The sequence below is a fragment of the Canis lupus genome, chromosome 16 (genome assembly GCF_011100685.1).
Source record: "Canis lupus familiaris isolate Mischka breed German Shepherd chromosome 16, alternate assembly UU_Cfam_GSD_1.0, whole genome shotgun sequence".
Taxonomy (NCBI): domain Eukaryota; kingdom Metazoa; phylum Chordata; class Mammalia; order Carnivora; family Canidae; genus Canis; species Canis lupus.
The window spans coordinates 28,403,926-28,425,126 of record NC_049237.1 but is presented as its reverse complement, the minus strand read 5'-3'; the positions used below and the strand labels follow the sequence as shown (position 1 = coordinate 28,425,126).

Genomic DNA, 21,201 nt, shown 5'->3' with positions numbered 1-21,201 from the left:
GTTCACTGAAGTTGTCCAACGCCTATCATTTGGAAGTCCACCCAAAAGATTCCTCTCAGAGCCAAGAAAACATGTGTTTCTCCTAACGTGCTAGAGGGGTAGCTGCTACTGTAAAGCTGAACTCTAGGACAGTGGCTTCAGAGAAACTAATCATCCCTCCCTTCTCTGCCTCTATGCCTGGGGTAGATTTCCACTGATGCACTGAGTAGTGCAAGATGTGGCCTGTTTACATGGACTAGTGGAGTCAGGTCCTCCAGGGCAAGTACGCATCTTTTCAGCTTATGCTCCCAGTGCCCAACACTGAAATTTCATTAAAGCACATGTTGCTGAAATGGTTGTCGAAAAACAGTATAGTGTCTCAGTGAAGTCAGATAGCCTGGGATCACATTCCCAAGTCCACTGCCTGCCAGCTACAGCCTTTGGAGAAGTCATTTAAATTTTCTATGCCTCGGTTTCCTCATCTGTAAAATGGGACAAAAAGATCACCAACCTCGTAAAGTTAGTGTGAGGGCTGAATGGGTTAATAACATGTCTAATCCACCATGCACCTGGATTTTAGATCCAATAGGGAAAGAAGAACATGCTGTGAAACAATATGTGACACAATGCCTTTATAGCAATGTCAGAGGTGTTAAAAGATGTTTAAAATGTCCACATAAAACACTTATAAAAATTGCCTGGATGGCTCAGTCATTTAAGTGTTTCCTGCACAGTTCATGATCTCAGGGTCCTGAGATAGAGCCCCTGCATCAGGCTCCCCACTCAGTGGGGAGTCTGCTTCTCCCCCTGCCTCTTCTCCTTGTTCACGCTTTCTCTCTCTCTCTCTCTCTAACAAATAAATAAAATAAAATAAACCACTTAGAAGAGTAGCTATCTAAGTGAGAGCTACTGCCATTCTTGAAATGCATTCTCATAAAAGCCCCATGATGAGTGAGTTAATCCTCACTTTACAGATGAGGAAACAGAGATTCTTTGGAGAGCTGAAGGAGCTTGACCAAGCTCATGGGGCCGGTGAACCCTCAGTGGGCATTTAAACTTGCCTTTGAGGTACAATAATCTACAGTTATTACAATAGCTGGCAGTCGCCCACCACGCTACCAGGGAGTTAGGAGCTGGGTTTTGTTCTCAATTGCATTAGCTTTCCTTAATCTAAATTTCTTCCCCCTCTGGTATAATAACTCTGCTTCTTCCTCCCGGTCCTCTTTTGTACTTGGCTCTGATCTTGTTACTTTTCTGTTAATGGCTTCAGGTTTTACTGTATCTGCTATTTGAATTGTAAGCGACCTCATATCTTTACAGAGGTAGGAGGGGTATAAATAAATATAAAGGTCAAAATTAGCTTTTAAAGATGACATGTAGCAAGAAAAAGAGGGAGAGAATCTGCCCACGATTGCACGTGGGGAAGTATATGTGGACACCCTGAGGGACTGGCCACAGTGCTCCCTCCAGCGCTGCCCTGAGACTCCAATGCTCAGCGTCCTGGTGCAGAGCAGAGCTCAGGGGGCCCCTTGAGTGGCTGGCCTATCTGTCATACCAGACTCTGTTTTTTCCCATAATGCAATGGGACACTACAGAGTGGGAAGGTAGAGGAGCTTGGGAGGTTATGGGGGCTGGAGGCAGTGAACTTTTCTAAGACCTTCTCTCGATTTCCTTGGTACCCGCCCCCCCCCCCCAAAAAAAGAAGCATCTACTTGAAAGAGTGTAAGTTTCTACCTCACTATTGCAATGAGTCTGAGGCAAGGGAGAGCATCCCATTAGCTCCAAACTAAAGCAATGTAAAAGGTGTATGGCTGTTTTTAACATCAGAAAGGGAACCACCGAACTGTGTTTTGCATTCTCCCCACAACCCTTGTGGCAGCCCAGGACCCACAGCTGTCACGGTCACAGAAAGATGCCACTTGCCTCTCCTGCCCATCACTTCCCCACGTGGGGATCCCCCGTATCCTACCTCTTCCGCCCAGCTCGTAATGCTCGTGCTAAAAGAAAACGGATAGAATAGGGCACAGTATTGTGCTGGGGTTTCCAAGTAGGGAGGCCAGGGGCTGGCTAGAGAGTCCTATGTGTGAATTTGTTTGGGTTTTTCAGGATGGGGTCAGGGTGGAGAGGGTTTTTCCAAAACTTCTCTCAACTCTCCCACCTGCCCCAGACCTGTTTGAGCAGAGCAGAGCCAAAAGCTGGGTGAGCAAGGGAGTTTGAGAAGGACGATTGCACAGGGAGCTTTGCCACGGGAAGCAGGGAGAACACGCCATCCCTCAGTACCCCTGAATGGAGCCTACTGTTCTTCCTCCAAGACTGAATAAAATGTATTCTATGCTCAGATCCACCAGACAAAGAAGGAATATATCAACAAAGGCGGGGAAAGACGAAAATGGTTGTTCAGCGATTCATTCACGTACATGTAGTTCATCTCCAAGGCTTCCAAGGAAGCAGCTGCGCACCAAATCCCTTCCGACGCTGTCTGTATCTGAGCCTCCTGTGAGATAATCCTCTTAATGGAATATTTAAGAAATCGGATATAAATCACCAACCTTTTATCTCACCTGAAGATCCATACTCCATAGGACGGATGGTGTATGTGTCTATCTACATATGGACGGTTGCAGGTGCCTTTGTGAGCGGATGTTGCCATGTTTTTAGGCTCGTTGTGCTTTTCGGTATCTAAATCTATTTTTTTCCCTGAAGATAGGGGCATAAAAATATAAATCTTAGAGATCAGAGCCCAGAAAACAGCTGCACCTAAAGACAATTAAAACACACATCCCTCAGAAAAACCTTTTTTGTCATTTGCAACCCAACAAAAATGCCTATTATTATGACGCGCTCATAAATAACTAGAGTTTGGCATATGCTTTTGTACCAAACAGAAGATGAATAAATTAAATTTGATTTACAACCTTTTTTCATTTTTATTAGCACTGCTCTGAAGAGTTTATGTAAGGGACGTGCCAGAGTGGTTATGCCAAATGTTTTAAGGCGTTGGTATTGATATTATATAAATTAAGGTGTTTTAATTTGCATTCTTTAATTAACTAAATACTGGCAGAAAAATAAAACACAAGGGCAGCCCTGACTTATTGCCTCTATTAAACTGCTGACGTCTCTGGAAAGATGCTTTAAGTAATCCAATTCATGCAGAGTGGGGGAGGAGGAGGTATTAACACTCTGATTTGGCAAAACACAGTGAGGTTTAAGAAACCAATATCCTGCTTTGCTTGCACAGTGGTTGAGGGGGCAGGGGTGTTCTAAGAAGGTCTGCATCCATGTCCCCAAGGAAGAAGTGGTCAATGTTTTAACTATGCATCCTGCCCAGGTCTGAGCTAAAGGGGCAAGAGGGAGCCCAGTCCTGCAACTGAGTATAAGCAGGCTCCTGGGTGCACAGCCCACAGACCTGGGCTGTATCACTGTCGGAATAAAAAGAGATGAGCTTGTTGAATTAACCCAGTGGATCCCATGTCAACATGATCATGTCCAGAAACCAAGGAAAGAAAGAGTCAAAGATCCCTCAACACAGTTGACTGCTTCCCGATCACACGTAGGCCCCAAGCAAACAAACAAACAAAAGCTTTCTAAAAAGATGTCAGGAGTACTTCAATACCTTCCCATGCCCTGGGTCCCATTACCAGTTTCAGATACTTTCTTAAAATTCACTCTTACAGTGAGGACAGTAGCTTCTTTCTCATCCAAGTTAGAATGAACTTTTCCCTACTTTCCTTTCTTTGCTCTTAATTTTTGCAGTGTTTAATTTTGCTCTGTTTTTCTTCTCCTGTAGGGTCAGAGTCAAACCAGGTAAGGTTTCAGCATCTGTGATTCTCCCTCTAGACTCACAGGGAGGAACAACTATAAGAAGGAGATCACAGTTTCCCATGCTGGCCGTAGGAAAGAGTTTTCTCCTAAAACACGGGAGAGAACATTTTATTTCTCTTCCCTTAACGCACAGGAAAAGAGCCATCTGTATAAAGCCAATACTGTTCTCTCGCCATTCTGAGAGTGTCCAACTTGCATCCTCCACCTGGACTGTGAACATCATGTCAAGGGCAGGTATCTTGGGGCCTCAGAGACACTTGTTGAGTTGCCTAGATCCATCGAACAGGGGGATGTGGGGCTGGAGAGCAGAGCTCAGCTCTTTCTGGCCCCCAAACTGCCTGTACACTTGCATATAGCATTGTGTCTTTGGAAAGCCCAATAAGAAGCAAGTCAAGGGCAAGCCCAAGCCCAACCGTCCAGGCTTCCAAGTACTGTCATTATGCAATGTTCCTACCCTAGTTTTCTTCCTTGATGATTTTCTTGACTTGCTCCAGAAATAAAGGATGAATTCCAACTTTTAATAAGGAAAATACCATCCTCCTGTGCCAGCAGCCAATCCCCCCGCCCCACCCCCTCCAAAAAAAATCGCACTTTCTTGTCGTGTTCCATCTTGCAGCTCTGTCAGTTGTTTTAAAACAACTGTTTTAAAACATGTCTCCTGTCATAAATAAGATTGTCATTATGCATGTTGACTGCAGTGGTGAAAAATTCACCCAGCACCGAGATTGGGCAGGGACCTCTGAGAGCCCCTTCAGGCCTGACTTCGAACAGGAATGAACAAAAGGAAGAGGACACTGTCTACTTGTCTACTGGTGATTTTTGAACTACTGTAGTTTTTCTGGCTTTGGCTGCTTGGGTTGTTTGTTGTTTTGTTCAATCATTTGCTTATTGATTTCTCCATTTAAGGAAACTAATAAGAAAGACAGAGAGGGTGTGGCAGAAAGTGGTTGTGTTGAACTTATCCATGACAGGGCCCTGGGAGACATGCAAGAGGTTCCTCAGGATGCCTGAGAAAAGTTCTTCAAGATGTTAGAATTTTACCTTAGGCATCTTGGAATGCACATTTATCTGAATTTCAAAAGCTTATCAACACTTTGCCTGGTCCTGATGGTTCTTCCCATTGCCACCGGGTCAAGGTTACTAATAAAAAGTGAGCTTTGACTCAGCTATGCACCTGAAGAGGCCCAGGCCTAGGCCTGGAAGTGAGGGGACCAGGGTAGCGCTTCTGCTATGAGTCTTGGCAACAAAAAGCTACACCCTTGTTGAGAAATCATACATACATACCCTTTTGCACCTTGAAAAATAAAAAATAAAATGAAAATTAAAACTACCTACCTGCTTCGGTGAGCACTGGACTAACAGTAAATTGTTGATTTCATGATTTGACATCTTGCCATGTTTCACAGGCCTTCTTCTGGAAATTCATGGTTAGGACTAGAGATAAACCTAACTGATGCTACCAAACCCATTTCCTGTATTGTCTTCAGCACAAATTTTTGCCTTTCGGTGAGCACTAACAAGGAAGGTCTAGAAGATACAGAGTTCTTATTGAGGCTTACTCTTTCAAAAGTTTGCTGTATTGGATTCTTTTAGGCCAGACTTGAATATTCTTCTCCTCCTTTTTCTCCTATGAAATGAAGGAGAAGGTGGGAAGGGGAGAAGGCAGGGTCATGAGAAGCATGCATGTTTAGTTTTTGTTTTTTTTTTAATCCAAAGATTGAGGGGCACCTGGTTGGCTCAGTGGTTGAGCCATCTGCCTTTGGCTCAGGTTGTGATCCCAGGGTCCTGGGATCAAGTCTGGCATCGGGCTTCTCACAAGGAGCCTGCTTCTTCCTCTGCCTATGTCTCTGCCTCTCTCTCTCTCTCTGAGTGTGTGTGTGTGTGTCTCTCATGAATAAATAAATAAAGTCTTTTAAAAATATAAATAAATAAATAAATAAATAAATAAATTAATTAATAAATAAATAAATCCAAAGATGGAAATGGACCTTTCAGGTTCTCCAAATGAATGTGACCGGCAAGTCCCTGAGATGTCCTCCATGTTTCCTTGCCTGAGTCCCTCAGCTGAACTTCTAATTCACTCTAAGCCCCGCCTCCCAACCATCTTAAAGGGAGCTTGTTTTGAACACATGTAGCTTTTGCCCTGGCAATTCTACTCCTAGGAATATCACCCTATAGTCATATTAGCACACATGGAAAATGATATATATTCTATATATACCCATATACTATGTATATACATGCAGTGGCAAGACTAGAAACCATCCAAATGTCCACCAGTAGGGGACCAGTCACATAAACTGTGGCATGTCTGTGTAACAATGCCAGGAAACTAAAAAATAAATAGATATGAGGCAAAATAGATAAATAGATAGATAGATAGATAGATAGATAGATAGATAGATAGATATGAGGCAATCTCAAAAATATATCAAATTAAAAAAAAAAAAAAAAAGCAAGTGCAGGACCCCTGGGTGGCTCAGTGGTTGAGTGTCTGCCTTTGGTTAGGGGTGTGAACCCGGGGTCCTGGGATCAAGTCCTACACCGGGCTCCCTGCAGGGAGCCCTCTTCTCCCTCTGCCTATGTCTCTGCCTCTCTCTCTGTGTCTCTCATGAATAAATAAAATCTTTAAGAAAAAAATAAAAATAAAAAAAGCAAGTGCAGAATAATTTTTTAAATATGTCACCGTTTGTGTATTAAAGAAGGAAAGAATATACACATATTTGCTAATATATATACAAAAGATCTTTGGAAGGATGGCCCATAAATTCATAGCATTGATGCACTGGGGAGAGAAATGAGCTAGCAAGAGGGAGGTATTTTCACTGTACATTCTCACAGCTTTGGAATTTGGTGCCATGGGAATGCACTTCATCATAAATAAATAAATGCATTTTTCAATAAAATAAAAAATAATTTAAATCACTTTCAGAGGGGGTTCATTATGTAAATCCCCACTCTGAATGGACCACTAGGGTTGGATATTTCTGGCCAAGGGCTCAGTGGGGACCCGGCCTCTTAGGTTTCCTTCTCTGAGCAGAGGCTGGCAGAGAGCCACCAAAATAAAGACTCCTTGAAATTGTTCTGACATCTTGGAATTTGGTTTCATCAAATACGACCAGTGATAATTGAGCCACTGCCTGAGCAGCTCTCCCCTTTTTCTCTAATTGTCTTTGCTGAAATGAGTTTGAAGCTGCACATCCTAGCCAGTGGCGAGTCCAGCTTGGAGGCATGCACGCTCTTGGCAAGTTTAAAGGCTTAACCCCCAGAAGTGGAGGATCATTGAAACGTCATTCTCACAGTCTGCCACAGACCAAGGGAGATCTTTAGGAGGGCCTGTGGTGCCCACTGGTTCCAGCCAGTGGAAGCTCAGCACATAGGAGCAGGGTGTGCCGGCAGACACATTCCTTGCTTCCCCTTCAGAGGCCTTCATTCTACTCTGGAACTCCCCTTATACCTAAATGAGACAGAGGATGAACACACCTAGGACAGTTTATACTGGCACCCCCAGGGTGCTCGGTAAATATTTGTGCATCTGAATTTAACTTTGAGTAAATGCACTTAAGAACAGTGGGTAACTAAACTATGGGGTACTAAGCCGGATTTAAGTTTAGCCCTCCTGACATTTTTTTTTTTTTTTTAATTTGCAAAAGAAGCACACAGAACCTTCCCCTCAAAAGAAAGGCCTGGGGCACCTGGGTGGTTCAGTCAGGCATCAGATAGCACTCCACACAAGTAAGGCACCCGTCTTCAGCTCAGGTCATGATCCCAAGTTCCTGGGATCGAGCCCCATGTTGGACTCCCTGCTTAACAGAGAGTCTGCTTCTCCCTCTCCCTTTCAAATAAATTAATAAAATATTTTTTAAAAGAAAGGGCTGCCCTGCCTTTCAGAAGCTGTGGAATGTGCATGCAGCCTTGCTCTGGTCCTTATCCACCTTAGGATCACCTCAAACCTGTGCCAACCAAGTGGTCAATAAATAGTCATTGAATGAATTAATACAATCCAGTTTAATTAATTAAATGAATGTTCCCCTCACTTCTTTCTCTGCCTCTGTTTCCTGTCCACAATCTTGTCCTTCCTAGAGATGAAAGGGAAATCCTGATTGAGAAGACCAGGGCTCTGGGAAACAACTAAAGGCATTTGTTTTCAGTTTCTGCCCGCTTTAGGGCCTCCTTCCCCTCAGCCCTGCACACAGTAGATTGGCTCCGGAAACAACTACTTGGGTTTGAATCCTGGTCTGAGCACATTCTAGCTGTGGAACTTGGACAAATTACCTCACCACTCTGGACCTCACTGCCTCGCCAATAAAACAGGCATAATAATAGTGCCCACCTAAATGAGTTCATGCAAGGAGCTCAGAACAGTGTCTGGCACTCAGTAAGTGCTCAGTAAATGTTATTTATTACCCTGGGTGGCATACTTACTGTCTGCTAATCATAACTGAGGCATTGGCTGACTATTAAAATAGGGTTCCTCCCTCCCAGAAGGATTTGCAATTTAAGAGAAATCTCTAAGAAATTTGGAGGCTCAAAGGAACAAAGTAGTCAAGGGTGAATGCCCAGGGCTGAGGTGGATGTATGGGGCGTAAGAGGCGGGGCAGAGGAAGCGAGAAGAGCTTCAAAAGCACACCTACTCCCACTGCTCTCCCAGGCCAGCCCTGCCTATCTCCCTGGGGGCTGATAGGAGATAAATGAAACCACTTCTTCAAAGCACCCTGCTCAAGGACCCGGATCAAACACCAGGGCTTGATGATAAGCTCCAGCCTACATTTCCTTTTGTCCATTCCTTCCCACCACATCTCCAAAGGAAATTCTAGGGGGAGGAAAGTAGTTAATTCCTCCCTCTTTTATCAAAAGGAGTTACCTCCCCATCTAGGCTGTAGTGGGCCCTGATAGGAGAACCAGGGGGCCTCTTCTCCAGCGCTCTGCCAGTGATTCCCTGTGTGACTTGAGGCTTCCCCATAAAACCCTTAGTGTCCTGTTCTTCATCGGTCCAAAGAGATGAAAACACCTGCCCAAAATAACTCAGAAAATTGTTGGGGCCGGTGGGGGTGGAGGTGGGAATGATGAAACACGGATTTGGGAAAAGATACTTTCACACGTTTATGTAGTTGACATTTTGAAAAACACCACACTGTCCACCTTGAACCTTTCTGGGAATCCAGTGAGGTGAGATGTAAAACAAATAGCCCTGCACAGGTAAAAATTCTCGTGCATTCAGCAGCAAACATTCACGGGGCACTCAGGATACCCAGACTGCCCTAGATTCATATCTCACCCCACCCCCCTCTCATGCGTTGAGACTTTGGGCAAGTGACTTAACCCCCAAGTCCTCTGCCATGAAATGGGATAGGAGAGGACCTATGCCTTCAGGCTTCTGTACGGATTAGATGAGATCCTGTGGGCAAAGGACCTGCGACAGTGCTTGGCTCCTGGAGCTGGCCACTGTGATGCTATTGCTGGGCAGTAAGAACACGAGCAGGCGGCCGACAATTCAGAAGCAGTCACAGTCCGATGGGAGAACGGACAAGTAAACAAACGAGGGCCAATACTGAGTGATGAGTGTAATTCCAGGACACAGTACAACCGTGAGAGCACAGAAGAGGGAGCTGTTCTTGCCCCTCGGGCCCTCTCCTGCCCCGGGGTTTTTTCTGAAGCTGGGGATGGGGCAGACAGCGGAAGTGCCTCCCAGGGCCCTAAATGCAGCCCTAAACCAGGGCTCCTGGCCAAGGCAGTAATTGCCAGCCGCTGAAAGATATTAAGTGCCAGGGAGGAAGACCAAGTCCTCTATGAGGCAGACTTTTTCAGAGTTCTTACGGCTTGTAAAAAAAAAAAAAAAAATGTAAATAGTTACCCAGTGAGATATTATTTCACGTTGTTGCCATTAGGGTTTGAGTGTTATGCAGAGAGAGGCGATCATTCAGGCAATTCTGGCTCTGCAAGGACTGAAAACTGAAAACTCCACATTAACCCCACACAACAAATCCACTACCTCCAGCTCTCAACCTGACTCAGGCATTTTCTCCTGGGTGACGAATTTTCTGTAAATCGAAGTAGTGAGAAAAAAAAAAAAAACTATAAATATTAAGAATTTCCTAAAGGATTTTCTTAATGGCTTGGGGAGGGTGCATTTTTTAAAAAGACACGTTTTGACTGGAGGCTGGGGGAGGGGCACTCCCACTCTGGACAAATTCTGGGACTGCTGGGGTCTTGGGTGGCAATCCCCAGTGCTGAAAGGCTCCAGATCCAGTTGCTGCTATGACTGTTTTCTCGAGCAATAGCCCCCACGGATGCAGCTGATGTATCACCATCATCTACCTGGAACTCTCCTGTGCCAAGCACTGAACATGTGGCCACACAGTGTCCACTTCTGGCCTCCTGACTCCAACGAGGCCACTCTTACATTTTACACATGGGGAAGAGGGAAGGGAGGTTGCCTTGCCTCAGCCCACCACAGCATGGTTCAAAGGCCTGGCTCTGAGAGACCCAAATCCAAGTGACCGCTCTACCACTCACCAGTCAAGTGACTTTGGGTAAGGGACTAACCCCTCCAGCTTCGCTCTCTTCAGGTGGAAATAGGGATAACAGTACCTAATGCTTATGGAGTGCCCAACACATGGAATGGCTATGCTTCAACACAATGGCATGGGGCATCCCCTCTCCTTCACCGCATCCTATCTCAATGGTGCTGCTCACTCCCAGGGCAATCTGAACAGGCCCTGGAGAGAGGGAGGCTCCTTAACCATACATCTGTCACTCTTCCACAAGGCAAGGACGAGTGCCAGATGCCCTGTACAACATCTTGCATGAGCCTTTCAACCACTCCCCTATATAGCACCATGCTCTGCCTACAGGTGACCCTCAATAAATATGGCCCAACTGAAGACTGAGCCTTATTCTCTCCCAAGTGACAAGCCATTCCTTTGAAAACTGCCCTTGCTGTAGGCCACTGGAGCCCCCATTTAGGACTCTATAGGTTAGCATTTCAGCTAAGTGAATGTCAAATACTGATTGTAGTAATCATCTAGTGGTGTTTTAATTAGGCCTCTGGCCTGGCTAAGGCAATTGGGTGGATTTAGCCAGAGGAGCCCCGCTGCTCTCACCAGCACCCTGAAAGGAAAGTTGTCCCTATTCCCTTGCTAGCACTTTCCAGGAGAGGGGAAAACAGGCCTGGTCTGACCTCAGTGCTGTCAGGCATCCACTGTTCCTATCGGTGATCATTGCTATGACCTAAGGGTATGGGTGTTTGGTTGGTTTTTTGTTTTGTTTTGTTTTGTTTTGTTTTTTTGCTTTTTAATTTGGGAGAGAGAGGGAGGGAGAGAGAGCAGGAGTAGGGGCGGGGCAGAGAAGGAGAGGGAGAGAGAGGATCTCAAGCAGACTCTGTGCTGAGTGCAGAGCCTGATGCAGGCCTAGATCCTAGGACCCTAAGATCATGACCTGAGCCAAAACCAAGAGTTGGACTCTTAACTGAGCCACCCAGGTGCCCCAGTTTGTTTTGTTTTGTTTTGTTCTGTTTTGGGTTTTTTTGGTAAGGACAGTATATCACTACCAAGGCAAATTGCTCACCTTCCACCCAGAACCTGATCATTCTATCCTCACCCCCTCCTTTCTCCTTTCAACTACTACCCTTTTTTTCTTTTCCTCTCCAAATAGATACTGTCGTCCTCTATTCTTCTCCCCTCTCTCCTTTCTGCTGCCCCCTGCTCCTCTTTTCCTTCTAAATTCCTCTTCTCTCTCCCCTCCCCTTTGCTCCCAACTGATTTCCCATTAATCATCCCTAACACACATCTGCTTGGGTCCTGGAAGGATTTCTTGGCTGGCTTTCACAGCTGGGCTGGTTACAATAATCAAGAAGGAGTCTTTCATCTCTCTGCCTCCTGGGTCTCTCTCTTCCCAGCTAGTCCTCCTCTAGGGTGCCTATGGAGTCTCACCCTTTTCCAGTCCATAAGGCTTTCTTCTGTTCTGTCTGGGTAGCAATCTCCCCAAGGCCAAACAGCCTTGTAGGTTGCAGCAGCTCTGCAAAGGACCTGTAAATGTGGTGTTGGCAGTGGCAATGATGTCAGAAAGCACAGAGGCTGGCATGAGAAAGGGCAGGGGAGACACAGAGAATACCACATAAATGGGATTGCCCCCCGCACACACACACACCCACTCCTTGTACCCTCTCTTGCTGCAAAATGAAAGATATCTCCTGGCCAGGGCATCCCTTAGCATTGGTGTCAACCTGACTCTACCAGGATTAAAACTGGGGTAGGAAGAGCCTGTGTAATCTCTAAGAGGCCTATGCATACTGCCCCCTCCCCCCCCCCCAAAAAAAAAAAAAAACAGCAGGGATGCAGGGACTACATTTAGTTTAGTGTATGATTGATATGGCCTGGGAGTGGTGCCTGCTGTCTTCTTTACTGAGCATGATAAATGTACGGGATGCTTATTTGTTATTTCCGTGATAGCTATTTCTTTCTGTTGGAAGAACCCCTTTGAAATCACCTACCCCCACCTTGGGTTCTCATGTTGTTTCAAGGCGTAGATCCACGCGGCAGAGTCAGGGACGGGTAGTCCCAAAGCAATATGCCCCAAGTGACAGGCCTGACAATCAGAGTGATGGATTGGGTCTGGGAAAGTGGTACTCGAAGGGAGGCAGTGACACCAGCGCGCCTCCACTGGCCGCTGAGAGCACGGGAAAGTGGTCTCCCTAGAGGCCGGCGCACAAAGGACCAGCTTCACCTTCTGATGATCCGCCAACCGGGAACTTTAATGTCAGTACTATGACTCTGTAAAATCTCTGCCAAGCGCTAAGCTGGCAATACACACCTCATCTAAAAGGCGGAGGGAGGGCGGTTGGAGGAGGGTATTGTTATTTTTAACAAAAAGTTTTTATTCCAAAATTTCCCTGGGAAAAGCTAGTGCATTTTCCCCCACGAGAAGAAAAGATGGGAATGGGAAGGCGCATCTCTGGAATCGGTATCGACGTGCAGCACAGAGAGAGAGAGAGAGAGAGAGAGAGAGAGAGAGAGAGAGAGAGAGAGAGACTCCTCCCTCCAATGGGATACTGGCCCCTCCAGCGATCCTGGATCCCCCAAAACAGCAGTTAGGCGCGATGCAGTAAGGGAGTTGTGCGCCTCCAAACAGACACTATACGAACCTGAAACACACCCAAGACCGAACCTAGAAATCTGTGCGGGCGGCGCGCGCCGGGCGAGTCCGGGCTGCGGGCACAGCTGGGACACCGCGCTTGGTCGCGACCATCTCACCCCCGAAGGGAGTCCTCAGACTCGCAGGCTTCGGACCCGACGGGCTCAAAGTAGCTGGAGCGGCCACGCCGCGTCCCGAGAGCCGTGGACGCCTCCAGGGCTCGGGCGCTTCCAAGTCCTCACACCAGGGAGAAGCCCATTAGGGGAAGGGAGCCGGGCCGGAGCCGGGCTGGAGCCAGGCTGGAGCTCCCGAGGCGCGGCCCGCCCCCAGGCGGCCTCCGGGGGAGGCTGGGACTCGGCCGCGGCGGAGCCCCCCCACCCGCCCCACCCCGCCCCAGCGAGCACCCCCCGCCCCCGGCGCTGTGAAGGGAGAGGGGAGAGAGACTGGCAAGCCCGCGGAGGCTAGGGCGCGCAGTCCCGGGTCCCGGGGAAGTCTCGTCCGCTCTGGGACCCCGGGGCCAGGGCGGCCCGGCCGGGGGGAGGGGAGGAGCGCGGCTGGCGGTAGAGGCCGAGGCGGCCGAGGCGGCTGCGGCGGCGGCGGGCGAGGCCCCTTTAAGCGTCTCCCCTCCCACCGGCGGCGCCGGCCTCCGCCCGCCGCTCTCCCCGCCCCGGGGTCCCGGCGAGAGCTGCGATTGGGCGGGCGCGGCGATCCCTTTGAAGTGTGGCTGCCGATCGCGGCTATTTGACGTGCGGCTCGGGGAAGGCGAAGGTTTTTGTGTGGCTCGCCGGGGCTAGCGGCGGCGGCGGCGGCGGCGGCGGAGGCGGTGGAGGAGGAGGTGGAGGAGGGGTGGAGGCGCAGCGACTGCTGCACGGCGCTCGGCGCTGCGGAGCGAGCCCACCCGCCCACCCGCCCCGGGAGCTCGCCTCCCCGGTGCTCCCCCTCCCTCCCCGCCCCCCCAGTGGCGCTGCCTCCTCCAAATGAGCGATTCGCCCGCTGGATCTAACCCAAGGACACCCGAAAGCAGCGGCAGCGGCAGCGGCGGCGGCGGGAAGAGGCCGGCGGTGCCGGCGGCGGTGTCCCTCCTGCCCCCGGCGGACCCCCTGCGCCAGGCGAACCGGCTCCCGATCAGGGTCCTGAAGATGCTGAGCGCTCACACCGGCCACCTCCTGCACCCGGAGTACCTGCAGCCGCTGTCCTCCACTCCCGTCAGCCCCATTGAGGTCAGTCTCCCAGTCGCCGCCCGCCCAGCGCCGGCCCCATTCCGCCCACCGCTGCCGGGCCCGCGGCCCTACTCCCTGCGCCCCGGGGCTCCGCGCGACGCCCAGGTCCGGCCACGCCGGCGGACGGGGTGAGGAGGGACCGAGGGAACCGGGATCGGAGTCCACCCGGTTCTCCGCAGGCTTCTCCGTGGAGGGTTGCCCCTTCCACACTCGCCTTTCGGAGCTACGTGTTTTCTCTTGGATTGGGGTTGTTTTTGGAGTCTCCACTGGGCCCTTTACTTTTCGTCCGGCACCCAGTTTCCGGGCTAAAGATGATCTCGCCTGGGCCTTTCCTGCCCGCCCCCAGCCCCCCAGACGCCCGTGTGGTCTCTTTGAAGCCGGATCACCCCCGCCCCACTCCGCCTCTGTCCCAGCCGGTTGGAGCGCACTACGCCCCGCACTCCCGAGCCCAGGTCTTCCTTCCTCCCACTTCCCTGGGTGCCCTCCCCGGGAGGGAGGGGCCACCGAGAGCGCCAACGGCAGCCCTAGCTGCAGACCGCGCTTGTCCCGGCTCCTGCCTCGCGGCGCCGGCGCCAGAAACCCGTCCCAAGCGAAGTTGCCCAAACTGAAGGAATAAGTTTTCTCCTGGGCGCTGGGGAGGGGGAGATCGGAGGGTCGGGGGCGAGTCGCAGCCCCTCCCCCAGCCCCGGCTGCAGCCCAGTCACCTGCTCCCGCGGCGGCCCCTGGTGGACCACTTCCACCGCGCGGCTTCCCCGGGCCTGCGCCGCGCTCTGGGGCGCCCTGGACCGACGGAGCCCATCCCGGGCCTGCGAGCCCAGCTCCACCCAGCCGCCCCGCCCCGCCCCGCCCCGCCCCGCCGCGCCCGGCCCGGCCCGGCCCGGCCCTCGCCCTCAGACTCTCCCCGAGGCCTTTTCGCCCCGCCGCGCCGCCGCGGGGGCTCCCCGCGCCCCCCGCCCCGGCTCCCCAGGCGCTCTGCGGGCCCCGGCGGCCTGCTGGTCTCACGTCCTCCTCCCTCCCCTTGCCGCTGTCTCCCACAGCTGGACGCCAAGAAGAGTCCGTTGGCGCTGCTGGCCCAGACCTGCTCGCAGATCGGCAAGCCCGACCCGCCGCCCTCCTCCAAGCTCAACTCGGTGGCCGCGGCGGCCAACGGGCTGGGAGCCGAGAAGGACCCCGGCCGCCCCGGCGCCGGCGCCGCGTCCGCGTCCGCGGCCCTCAAGCAGCTGGGGGACTCGCCGGCCGAGGACAAGTCCAGCTTCAAGCCCTACTCCAAGGGCTCCGGCGGCGGCGGCGGCGGCGACTCCCGCAAAGACAGCGGCTGCTCCTCCGTGTCGTCCACCTCCTCCGCATCCTCCTTGTCCCCGGGAGACAAGGCGGGCTTCAGGGTCCCCAGCGCCGCCTGCACGCCCTTTCCCCCGCATGGAGCGCCCGTCTCCGCGTCCTCGTCGTCGTCCTCGCCCGGCGGCTCCCGGGGCGGCTCCCCGCACCACCCTGACTGCAAGACCGGCGGCGGCGGCGGCGTTGGCGGCGTTGGAGGCGTTGGCGGCGGCGGCGGGGAGCTGGACAAGAAAGACCAGGAGCCCAAGCCCAGCCCGGAGGCTGCGGCCGTGAGCCGCGGCAGCGGTGCGGAGCCCAGCGCGCACGGTGGTGGCGCCGAGGCTGGGGCCTCGGGGCGCAAGTCCGAGCCGCCCTCGGCGCTGGTGGGGGCCGGCCACGTGGCGCCCGTGTCCCCCTACAAGCCGGGCCACTCGGTGTTCCCGCTGCCACCCTCCAGCATCGGCTACCACGGCTCCATCGTGGGCGCCTACGCCGGCTACCCGTCTCAGTTTGTGCCTGGCCTGGATCCTAGCAAGTCTGGCCTCGTGGGAGGCCAGCTGTCGGGGGGCCTGGGCCTGCCTCCGGGCAAGCCCCCCAGCTCCAGCCCGCTCACCGGGGCCTCCCCGCCCTCCTTCCTGCAGGGATTATGCCGCGACCCCTACTGCCTGGGAGGTTACCACAGCGCCTCGCACCTTGGCGGCTCCAGCTGCTCCACCTGCAGCGCGCACGACCCCGCGGGGCCCAGCCTGAAGGCCGGGGGCTACCCGCTGGTGTACCCCGGGCACCCGCTGCAGCCCGCTGCGCTCTCGTCCAGCGCCGCCCAGGCCGCGCTCCCGGGCCACCCGCTCTACACCTACGGCTTTATGCTGCAGAACGAACCGCTGCCGCACAGCTGCAACTGGGTGGCGGCCAGCGGGCCGTGTGACAAGCGCTTCGCCACCTCAGAGGAGCTGCTCAGCCACCTACGGACTCACACGGCCCTGCCGGGCGCCGAGAAACTTCTGGCCGCCTACCCCGGGGCTTCGGGCCTGGGCAGCGCCGCCGCAGCCGCCGCGGCCGCCGCCTCCTGCCACCTGCACCTCCCCCCGCCCACCGCCCCGGGCAGCCCCGGGTCGCTGTCATTGCGGAGTCCACACACTTTGGGGCTGAGCCGGTACCACCCCTATGGCAAGAGCCACTTATCCACAGCTGGGGGCCTGGCCGTGCCCTCCCTCCCCACAGCCGGACCCTACTACTCACCGTATGCGCTGTACGGACAGAGACTAGCCTCAGCCTCCGCACTGGGATACCAGTAACTACAGCTCTTGCTCCCCCCACCCTCCCCTCCTTTCCCCCTCCCTCTCCTTTCCTCCCCCCTGCCGCCTCGCCGCTGCCAACCTCCACTACTGCTTCTCCCTGCCGGGGTTCCCCGCCCAGACCCTCCCCACCGGACTGTGTATTTATTTACTATAATGTTAGCTTACAAGCTGGGAATATAAGTGCATTAACGGCCCACACGAGTCAATGGTATGCAAAAAGTCTGTGTTCCCCAAATAATAATATTAATCACACAAATAACCACATGTTCCCCACCGCTCTTCCTTTCTTTTATTTTTTTTTCTTTTTCTTAGATATAAGGTTTTTTTGTTTGTTTGTTTTGCTTTTGCTTTTTTTTTTTTTTATTGGTTTGGTTTTAGGGGGAGGAGGGAGAGTTGGGGTTCTGGGGTTCTATTTGTTTTCCCTTCCTGGGGCGTTTCTTGCATGCTTCCTAACGGTTAAGACTACATTTCTCCCTTCTCTTTTCCCCCTCTTTCCCCTTCATTTCTTCTTGTTTCCTTACATTTGAGGTTCTGTTTTATCCTTTGTACGAGTAACAGAGAGGAGATATTTTTTGTAAAGCATTTGGGGGGTGCAGGGATCTGCCTTGGTGGCAAGACGTCTTGCGCATTCTACTGACCCAGAACTCTGCTCTGTGATTCCTCCCCTGCCACCCTCTCCTTCTGGGGCCCTTGGTCTGTGCCCTGGCCCCCAAAATTAGAGCCTTGCTCCTCTATCTTGCTCTGAGCACTGAGAGCCCCAACCCCTCCAGCAGGCTACCCCCCACCCCCCACCCGGAGAGAGACCTTTCTACCTTCCAGACTCTTCATGGCTCCAGACATCCGGTAGTCACACTGCCTGCTGGTGGGGGACCCGCAGGGCTCATCTTATTCAATTAAAAGCCCTAGAAGGCCCTGCTGGTATAAAACTTTGCTCTTTATATTTTGCAAAGTGCATTGATAGTCACAGTTTATTCTCCATTACTGGGGCAGTGGTCCCTCTCCTGCTGGTAGGGGTAGGGTCAGTGATTCTTGGCTAGATCCCTCCAAAGCAGACCATTGGCAATATCAGAGGGCAATACAACCCTGGTAGCTCCATTGGGAGATAGCTGGGGAGTTTGGGGAGGACATGGATCACAGTAGCCCCATCACCCCCTCCCAGGCCTGACCCAACAGAATCCCCAAGTTGGCCGTGGGCTTCCGTGGGCTCCCTCAGTGACTGGGATTGAAGACTCGGACCCTGGGTCTTCTCCCCACACCTTCCCTCCCTCCTGGTCTTATGCAGCAGTGGGGGGTGGGGGTGGGGTGGGGCCTGTTTGAGATGAACAGAGCTCTCCCTTGGTAAGACTTATTTTGTTAATAAATGGAATACTTGGCTATATTCACACCGTGGTGTGTTTCTCTCTTGCCTCACCCACTGTCCCACTTCCAGACACCTGAGCAGATGTCCTTCCTTTATTCTTGTTTAAATACCTTATGGTTTCCTTCTGAGATTTCCGCTCAAGGTCGAGTTTAATGCCTTTCCTCAAGAAAGGAGGTGGGGGGGAGGAAAAAAACACAGAACTTCTGCCAACGCATTACAAATAACATAAAACCGCCTTTATGGGTTTTTTTTTCCACTTGGTTATTTAGCTCCCAGGCTCACTTCAAAGGCCTTGACATTTCCTGGGGACAGGGTGGAGGGAGTGTGTAAATGCAGTTTTTCCTCTGGGCCTGGATTCGAGGTACGAGGGGCTGGGAGAGAGAACCGGGGCGCGGGGCTCAGACTCCTGGCTGCACGGTCCCCAGCACCGTCCCCAGAGCCGTGCAGGGATGCGAAGTCGGCGTGCCTCCGGCGCCACCTAGCGGCGGGAAGATGAGTGACCGGCGCCGGCCCCGACGACGCCCGCCGCGCTGCCCACTCGAAATGCGCTTGCTTTCCTCTTCCTGGCCGCCCTTTAGACGCCTCGAACCCAAAGAGTTCGTGCGCCTGCAGAGACTGGCGCTTTGCGAGGCTGAGGGGCTCCCCGAGGCCAGCGCCGGGCTGTGGACCCCAGGCATTGGTGCCTCCCAGCCGTCTCTGGACGGGGTTTGGGTTGTGCCGAGAAGGCGCCGAGTCACTCGGACCCCGACGCCGCCCTCGGTCACGCGGCTGGCGCAGGCTCGGGCATCCCCGGGCGCCGTTGGCCAGGATGCGCGGCCGGGCCGGGGACCCCCCGGTGCGAGGCGGTTCCCGGGACCGAGGCCGGAGCGGAGCGGCGGGGGCGCGGACACGTGTCGGGCGCACGTCGAGGCGGGCTGCCGCCCCCTCCTGGCCGCCCCGCGCTGCGCCCGCCCGAGCCGTCCGTGCTGCTGGTTTGCTTCGCCGCCTCCGCGAGGACTGCGAGCGACTCAGCGGGCGGTGGGCGCTCCGCAAACCGGGTGCGTCTGAAAGGTCGGTGGAGCCAGGTGAGCGCAGAAGGCGGCGTGGGAGGGGCCAAGCGCCCACGCACACCGCGCGCGGCTGGAGGCCAGAGAATCGCAGGACGCGCCCTCGGGACCGGACGAAACCTCAACGTTGGATGTTTTCTGGGGGAGTGGGGAGGTGGATTAGGGTTTTTTGAAGTTTTGCCTCTCTTGGTCTCCGACCAAAATTCCTTCCTTACTAGGCCAGAGAACGTCAGGCTGCTTCTGCCACCACAAGAACTTACCTGTGTCCCAGGGGAAGGGGCCTGAGCTGCGGGTGTCTTTGGGCTCGTGGGGGCCAGAGGGGGAGTCGGGGAGAATGGGCTGGAGAAGTCGCCCTGGGACCAGCTCAGGGTGTTTCTGGGGAATCATCATTAGCCGATTTCTCAAAGTTCAAATCGGCTAGAATCTTTAAAAGACCTGAAATGTTGCGACTTGCTTTGTTTTTTCTCGCTGTTGTGTGGTTTGCTGTTGGTCACATTCCCTTCCTCTCAAGTTCCCTTTCGTCAGATGCCTTTTTTTTTTTTTTTTTTTTTTTTTTTGATGCCTGCTGAAACTGATGGCAATTGCTCCCTCTGCAGGAAGACTTAAACTTTTCTCTTTGTTAAAAACTACCATCTTCAGACCTTCCTAGCTAAGGACTCCAGGGTTCATTTCTTGTTGGGATAGAGAAAAGAATAGATTCACTGTCTTCCATAGTGAACTCTCTGTAGAGCAAAAGTCACGTTTGTAGAGCTGCATGGCTCCCCATGAGCTTAGACCTCTCTGACTATTGAGTTTCCCCAGAAAATATACTGGTGGCCTTTGCAGACTAGGAAGGATGCCATTTGCCTAGTTGGACCGGGGTGCCCTCAACAACCATTGTGACATCAAAGGGCAAGCACTGTAGCCTGGAGTGTCCCAGTTCTTACCGTGAGATGTGAGCCCTCCTCAGCATAAATGGGTGCCAGTTCCTAAGAAATGTGGCTGTTTTAATTAGCTGGTGGGGAGTTGGTTACTTTCAATAGCTAAATTCTCATTAAACAAAGTTGCTGTTTTAATAGAGATAATGCTCCCAACCAACTGCTTATTTGCATAATTAATTCATCCAGCAACTCTTTTCTTTGAGAATCACCTCCACCTTCTCTTTCTCCACCTCCTTCTCCTCCTAGCCCTCCTCCCCTTCTTCCTTCTAATCTCTCCCAGGCGCCAGAAATGGGGCCTGTGTTCCCAAGGCACCAGGAAGGGTGGAAGCACAGAGCTGGAACTTGAGACACTGGACGTTCCTGGCTCCAGGTCAGATTTTCACACCTCTTGCCTGGTTATTTTTGTGGCCTCGTGGGCAGCAGTGGGAGGAAGGGAGGAGAGGGAGAGGAGAGGCTCACCCTCAGATACAGGTTTGACACAAACAGAAATTGCGTGGTGTTAGATTTTTAACTTGCCAGTCATCCCCACCAGCTCACCTCCTGAGAAATCCGTAGCCCAAGTGGGAGGCATGGGGCGTCCATCATCGCCTTGCCCTCCCCAGCATACTATGACGTGTCTCTCAATATAGGAGCTAACTCCTGATGTACGTCTGGGTTACGGTGGAATTCGTCTTGCAATAATCCTGAGGCTCTACACTTTATTAATCATTCTGTAGGGAAAGCTGCTCTCCGGTTCTGTTTGATTTGATTTCATTCATCCTGTCTTTTTGCAAAATAGATGGTTGAGTGCATCCGATAATGTATGGTTTAATTTGGAGCACTATGGGTTTGAATTACCATTTTCATAATGTGCTGTGCATTAATGTGTTACATCATTTATAAAGAGGAATGTGCTGGGTTTTAAACTTTCTCTCCCGAAAGCCAAAGTCACCTAAAGGAAACAAAGCCAAATCACATCGACCCATCTTCTTACCTCGCTGCCAGAGAAACTCCTGCCTCCCCAGCCAGGGGGTGGGGGGGTGGTTAAATCTGCCAAAGCTCGTAAAACCCAACATGAAGCTTTTGTAGTCACATAATGCAGGTGGGTGTCAAGGTTTGGGGGGAACT

At 52.4% G+C, this 21,201-nt stretch overlaps 1 protein-coding gene and 1 long non-coding RNA gene across 2 annotated transcripts; both read left to right on the top strand.

Moving 5' to 3' along the window:
* Positions 1-13,869: 13,869 nt before the first annotated feature.
* Positions 13,870-18,150, top strand: ZNF703 (zinc finger protein 703). Its single transcript, XM_038560117.1, has 2 exons — positions 13,870-14,156; positions 15,194-18,150. The coding sequence occupies exons 1-2, from the start codon at positions 13,914-13,916 to the stop codon at positions 16,763-16,765; spliced, it is 1,815 nt and encodes a 604-aa protein (XP_038416045.1). The 5' UTR covers positions 13,870-13,913; the 3' UTR covers positions 16,766-18,150.
* Positions 18,151-19,745: 1,595 nt separating this feature from the next.
* LOC119869590 lies at positions 19,746-20,880 on the top strand. Its single transcript, XR_005371077.1, has 3 exons — positions 19,746-20,171; positions 20,341-20,464; positions 20,724-20,880. It is a non-coding gene; the product is annotated as an uncharacterized LOC119869590 (long non-coding RNA).
* Positions 20,881-21,201: the final 321 nt, after the last annotated feature.

Coding starts and splice junctions, on each gene's coding strand:
- ZNF703 (XM_038560117.1), top strand. CDS start 13,914: ATGAGCGATTCGCCCGCTGGATCTAACCCAAGGACACCCGAAAGCAGC. Junction 14,157..15,193: donor CTCCCGTCAGCCCCATTGAG/GTCAGTCTCCCA, acceptor TGTCTCCCACAG/CTGGACGCCAAGAAGAGTCC.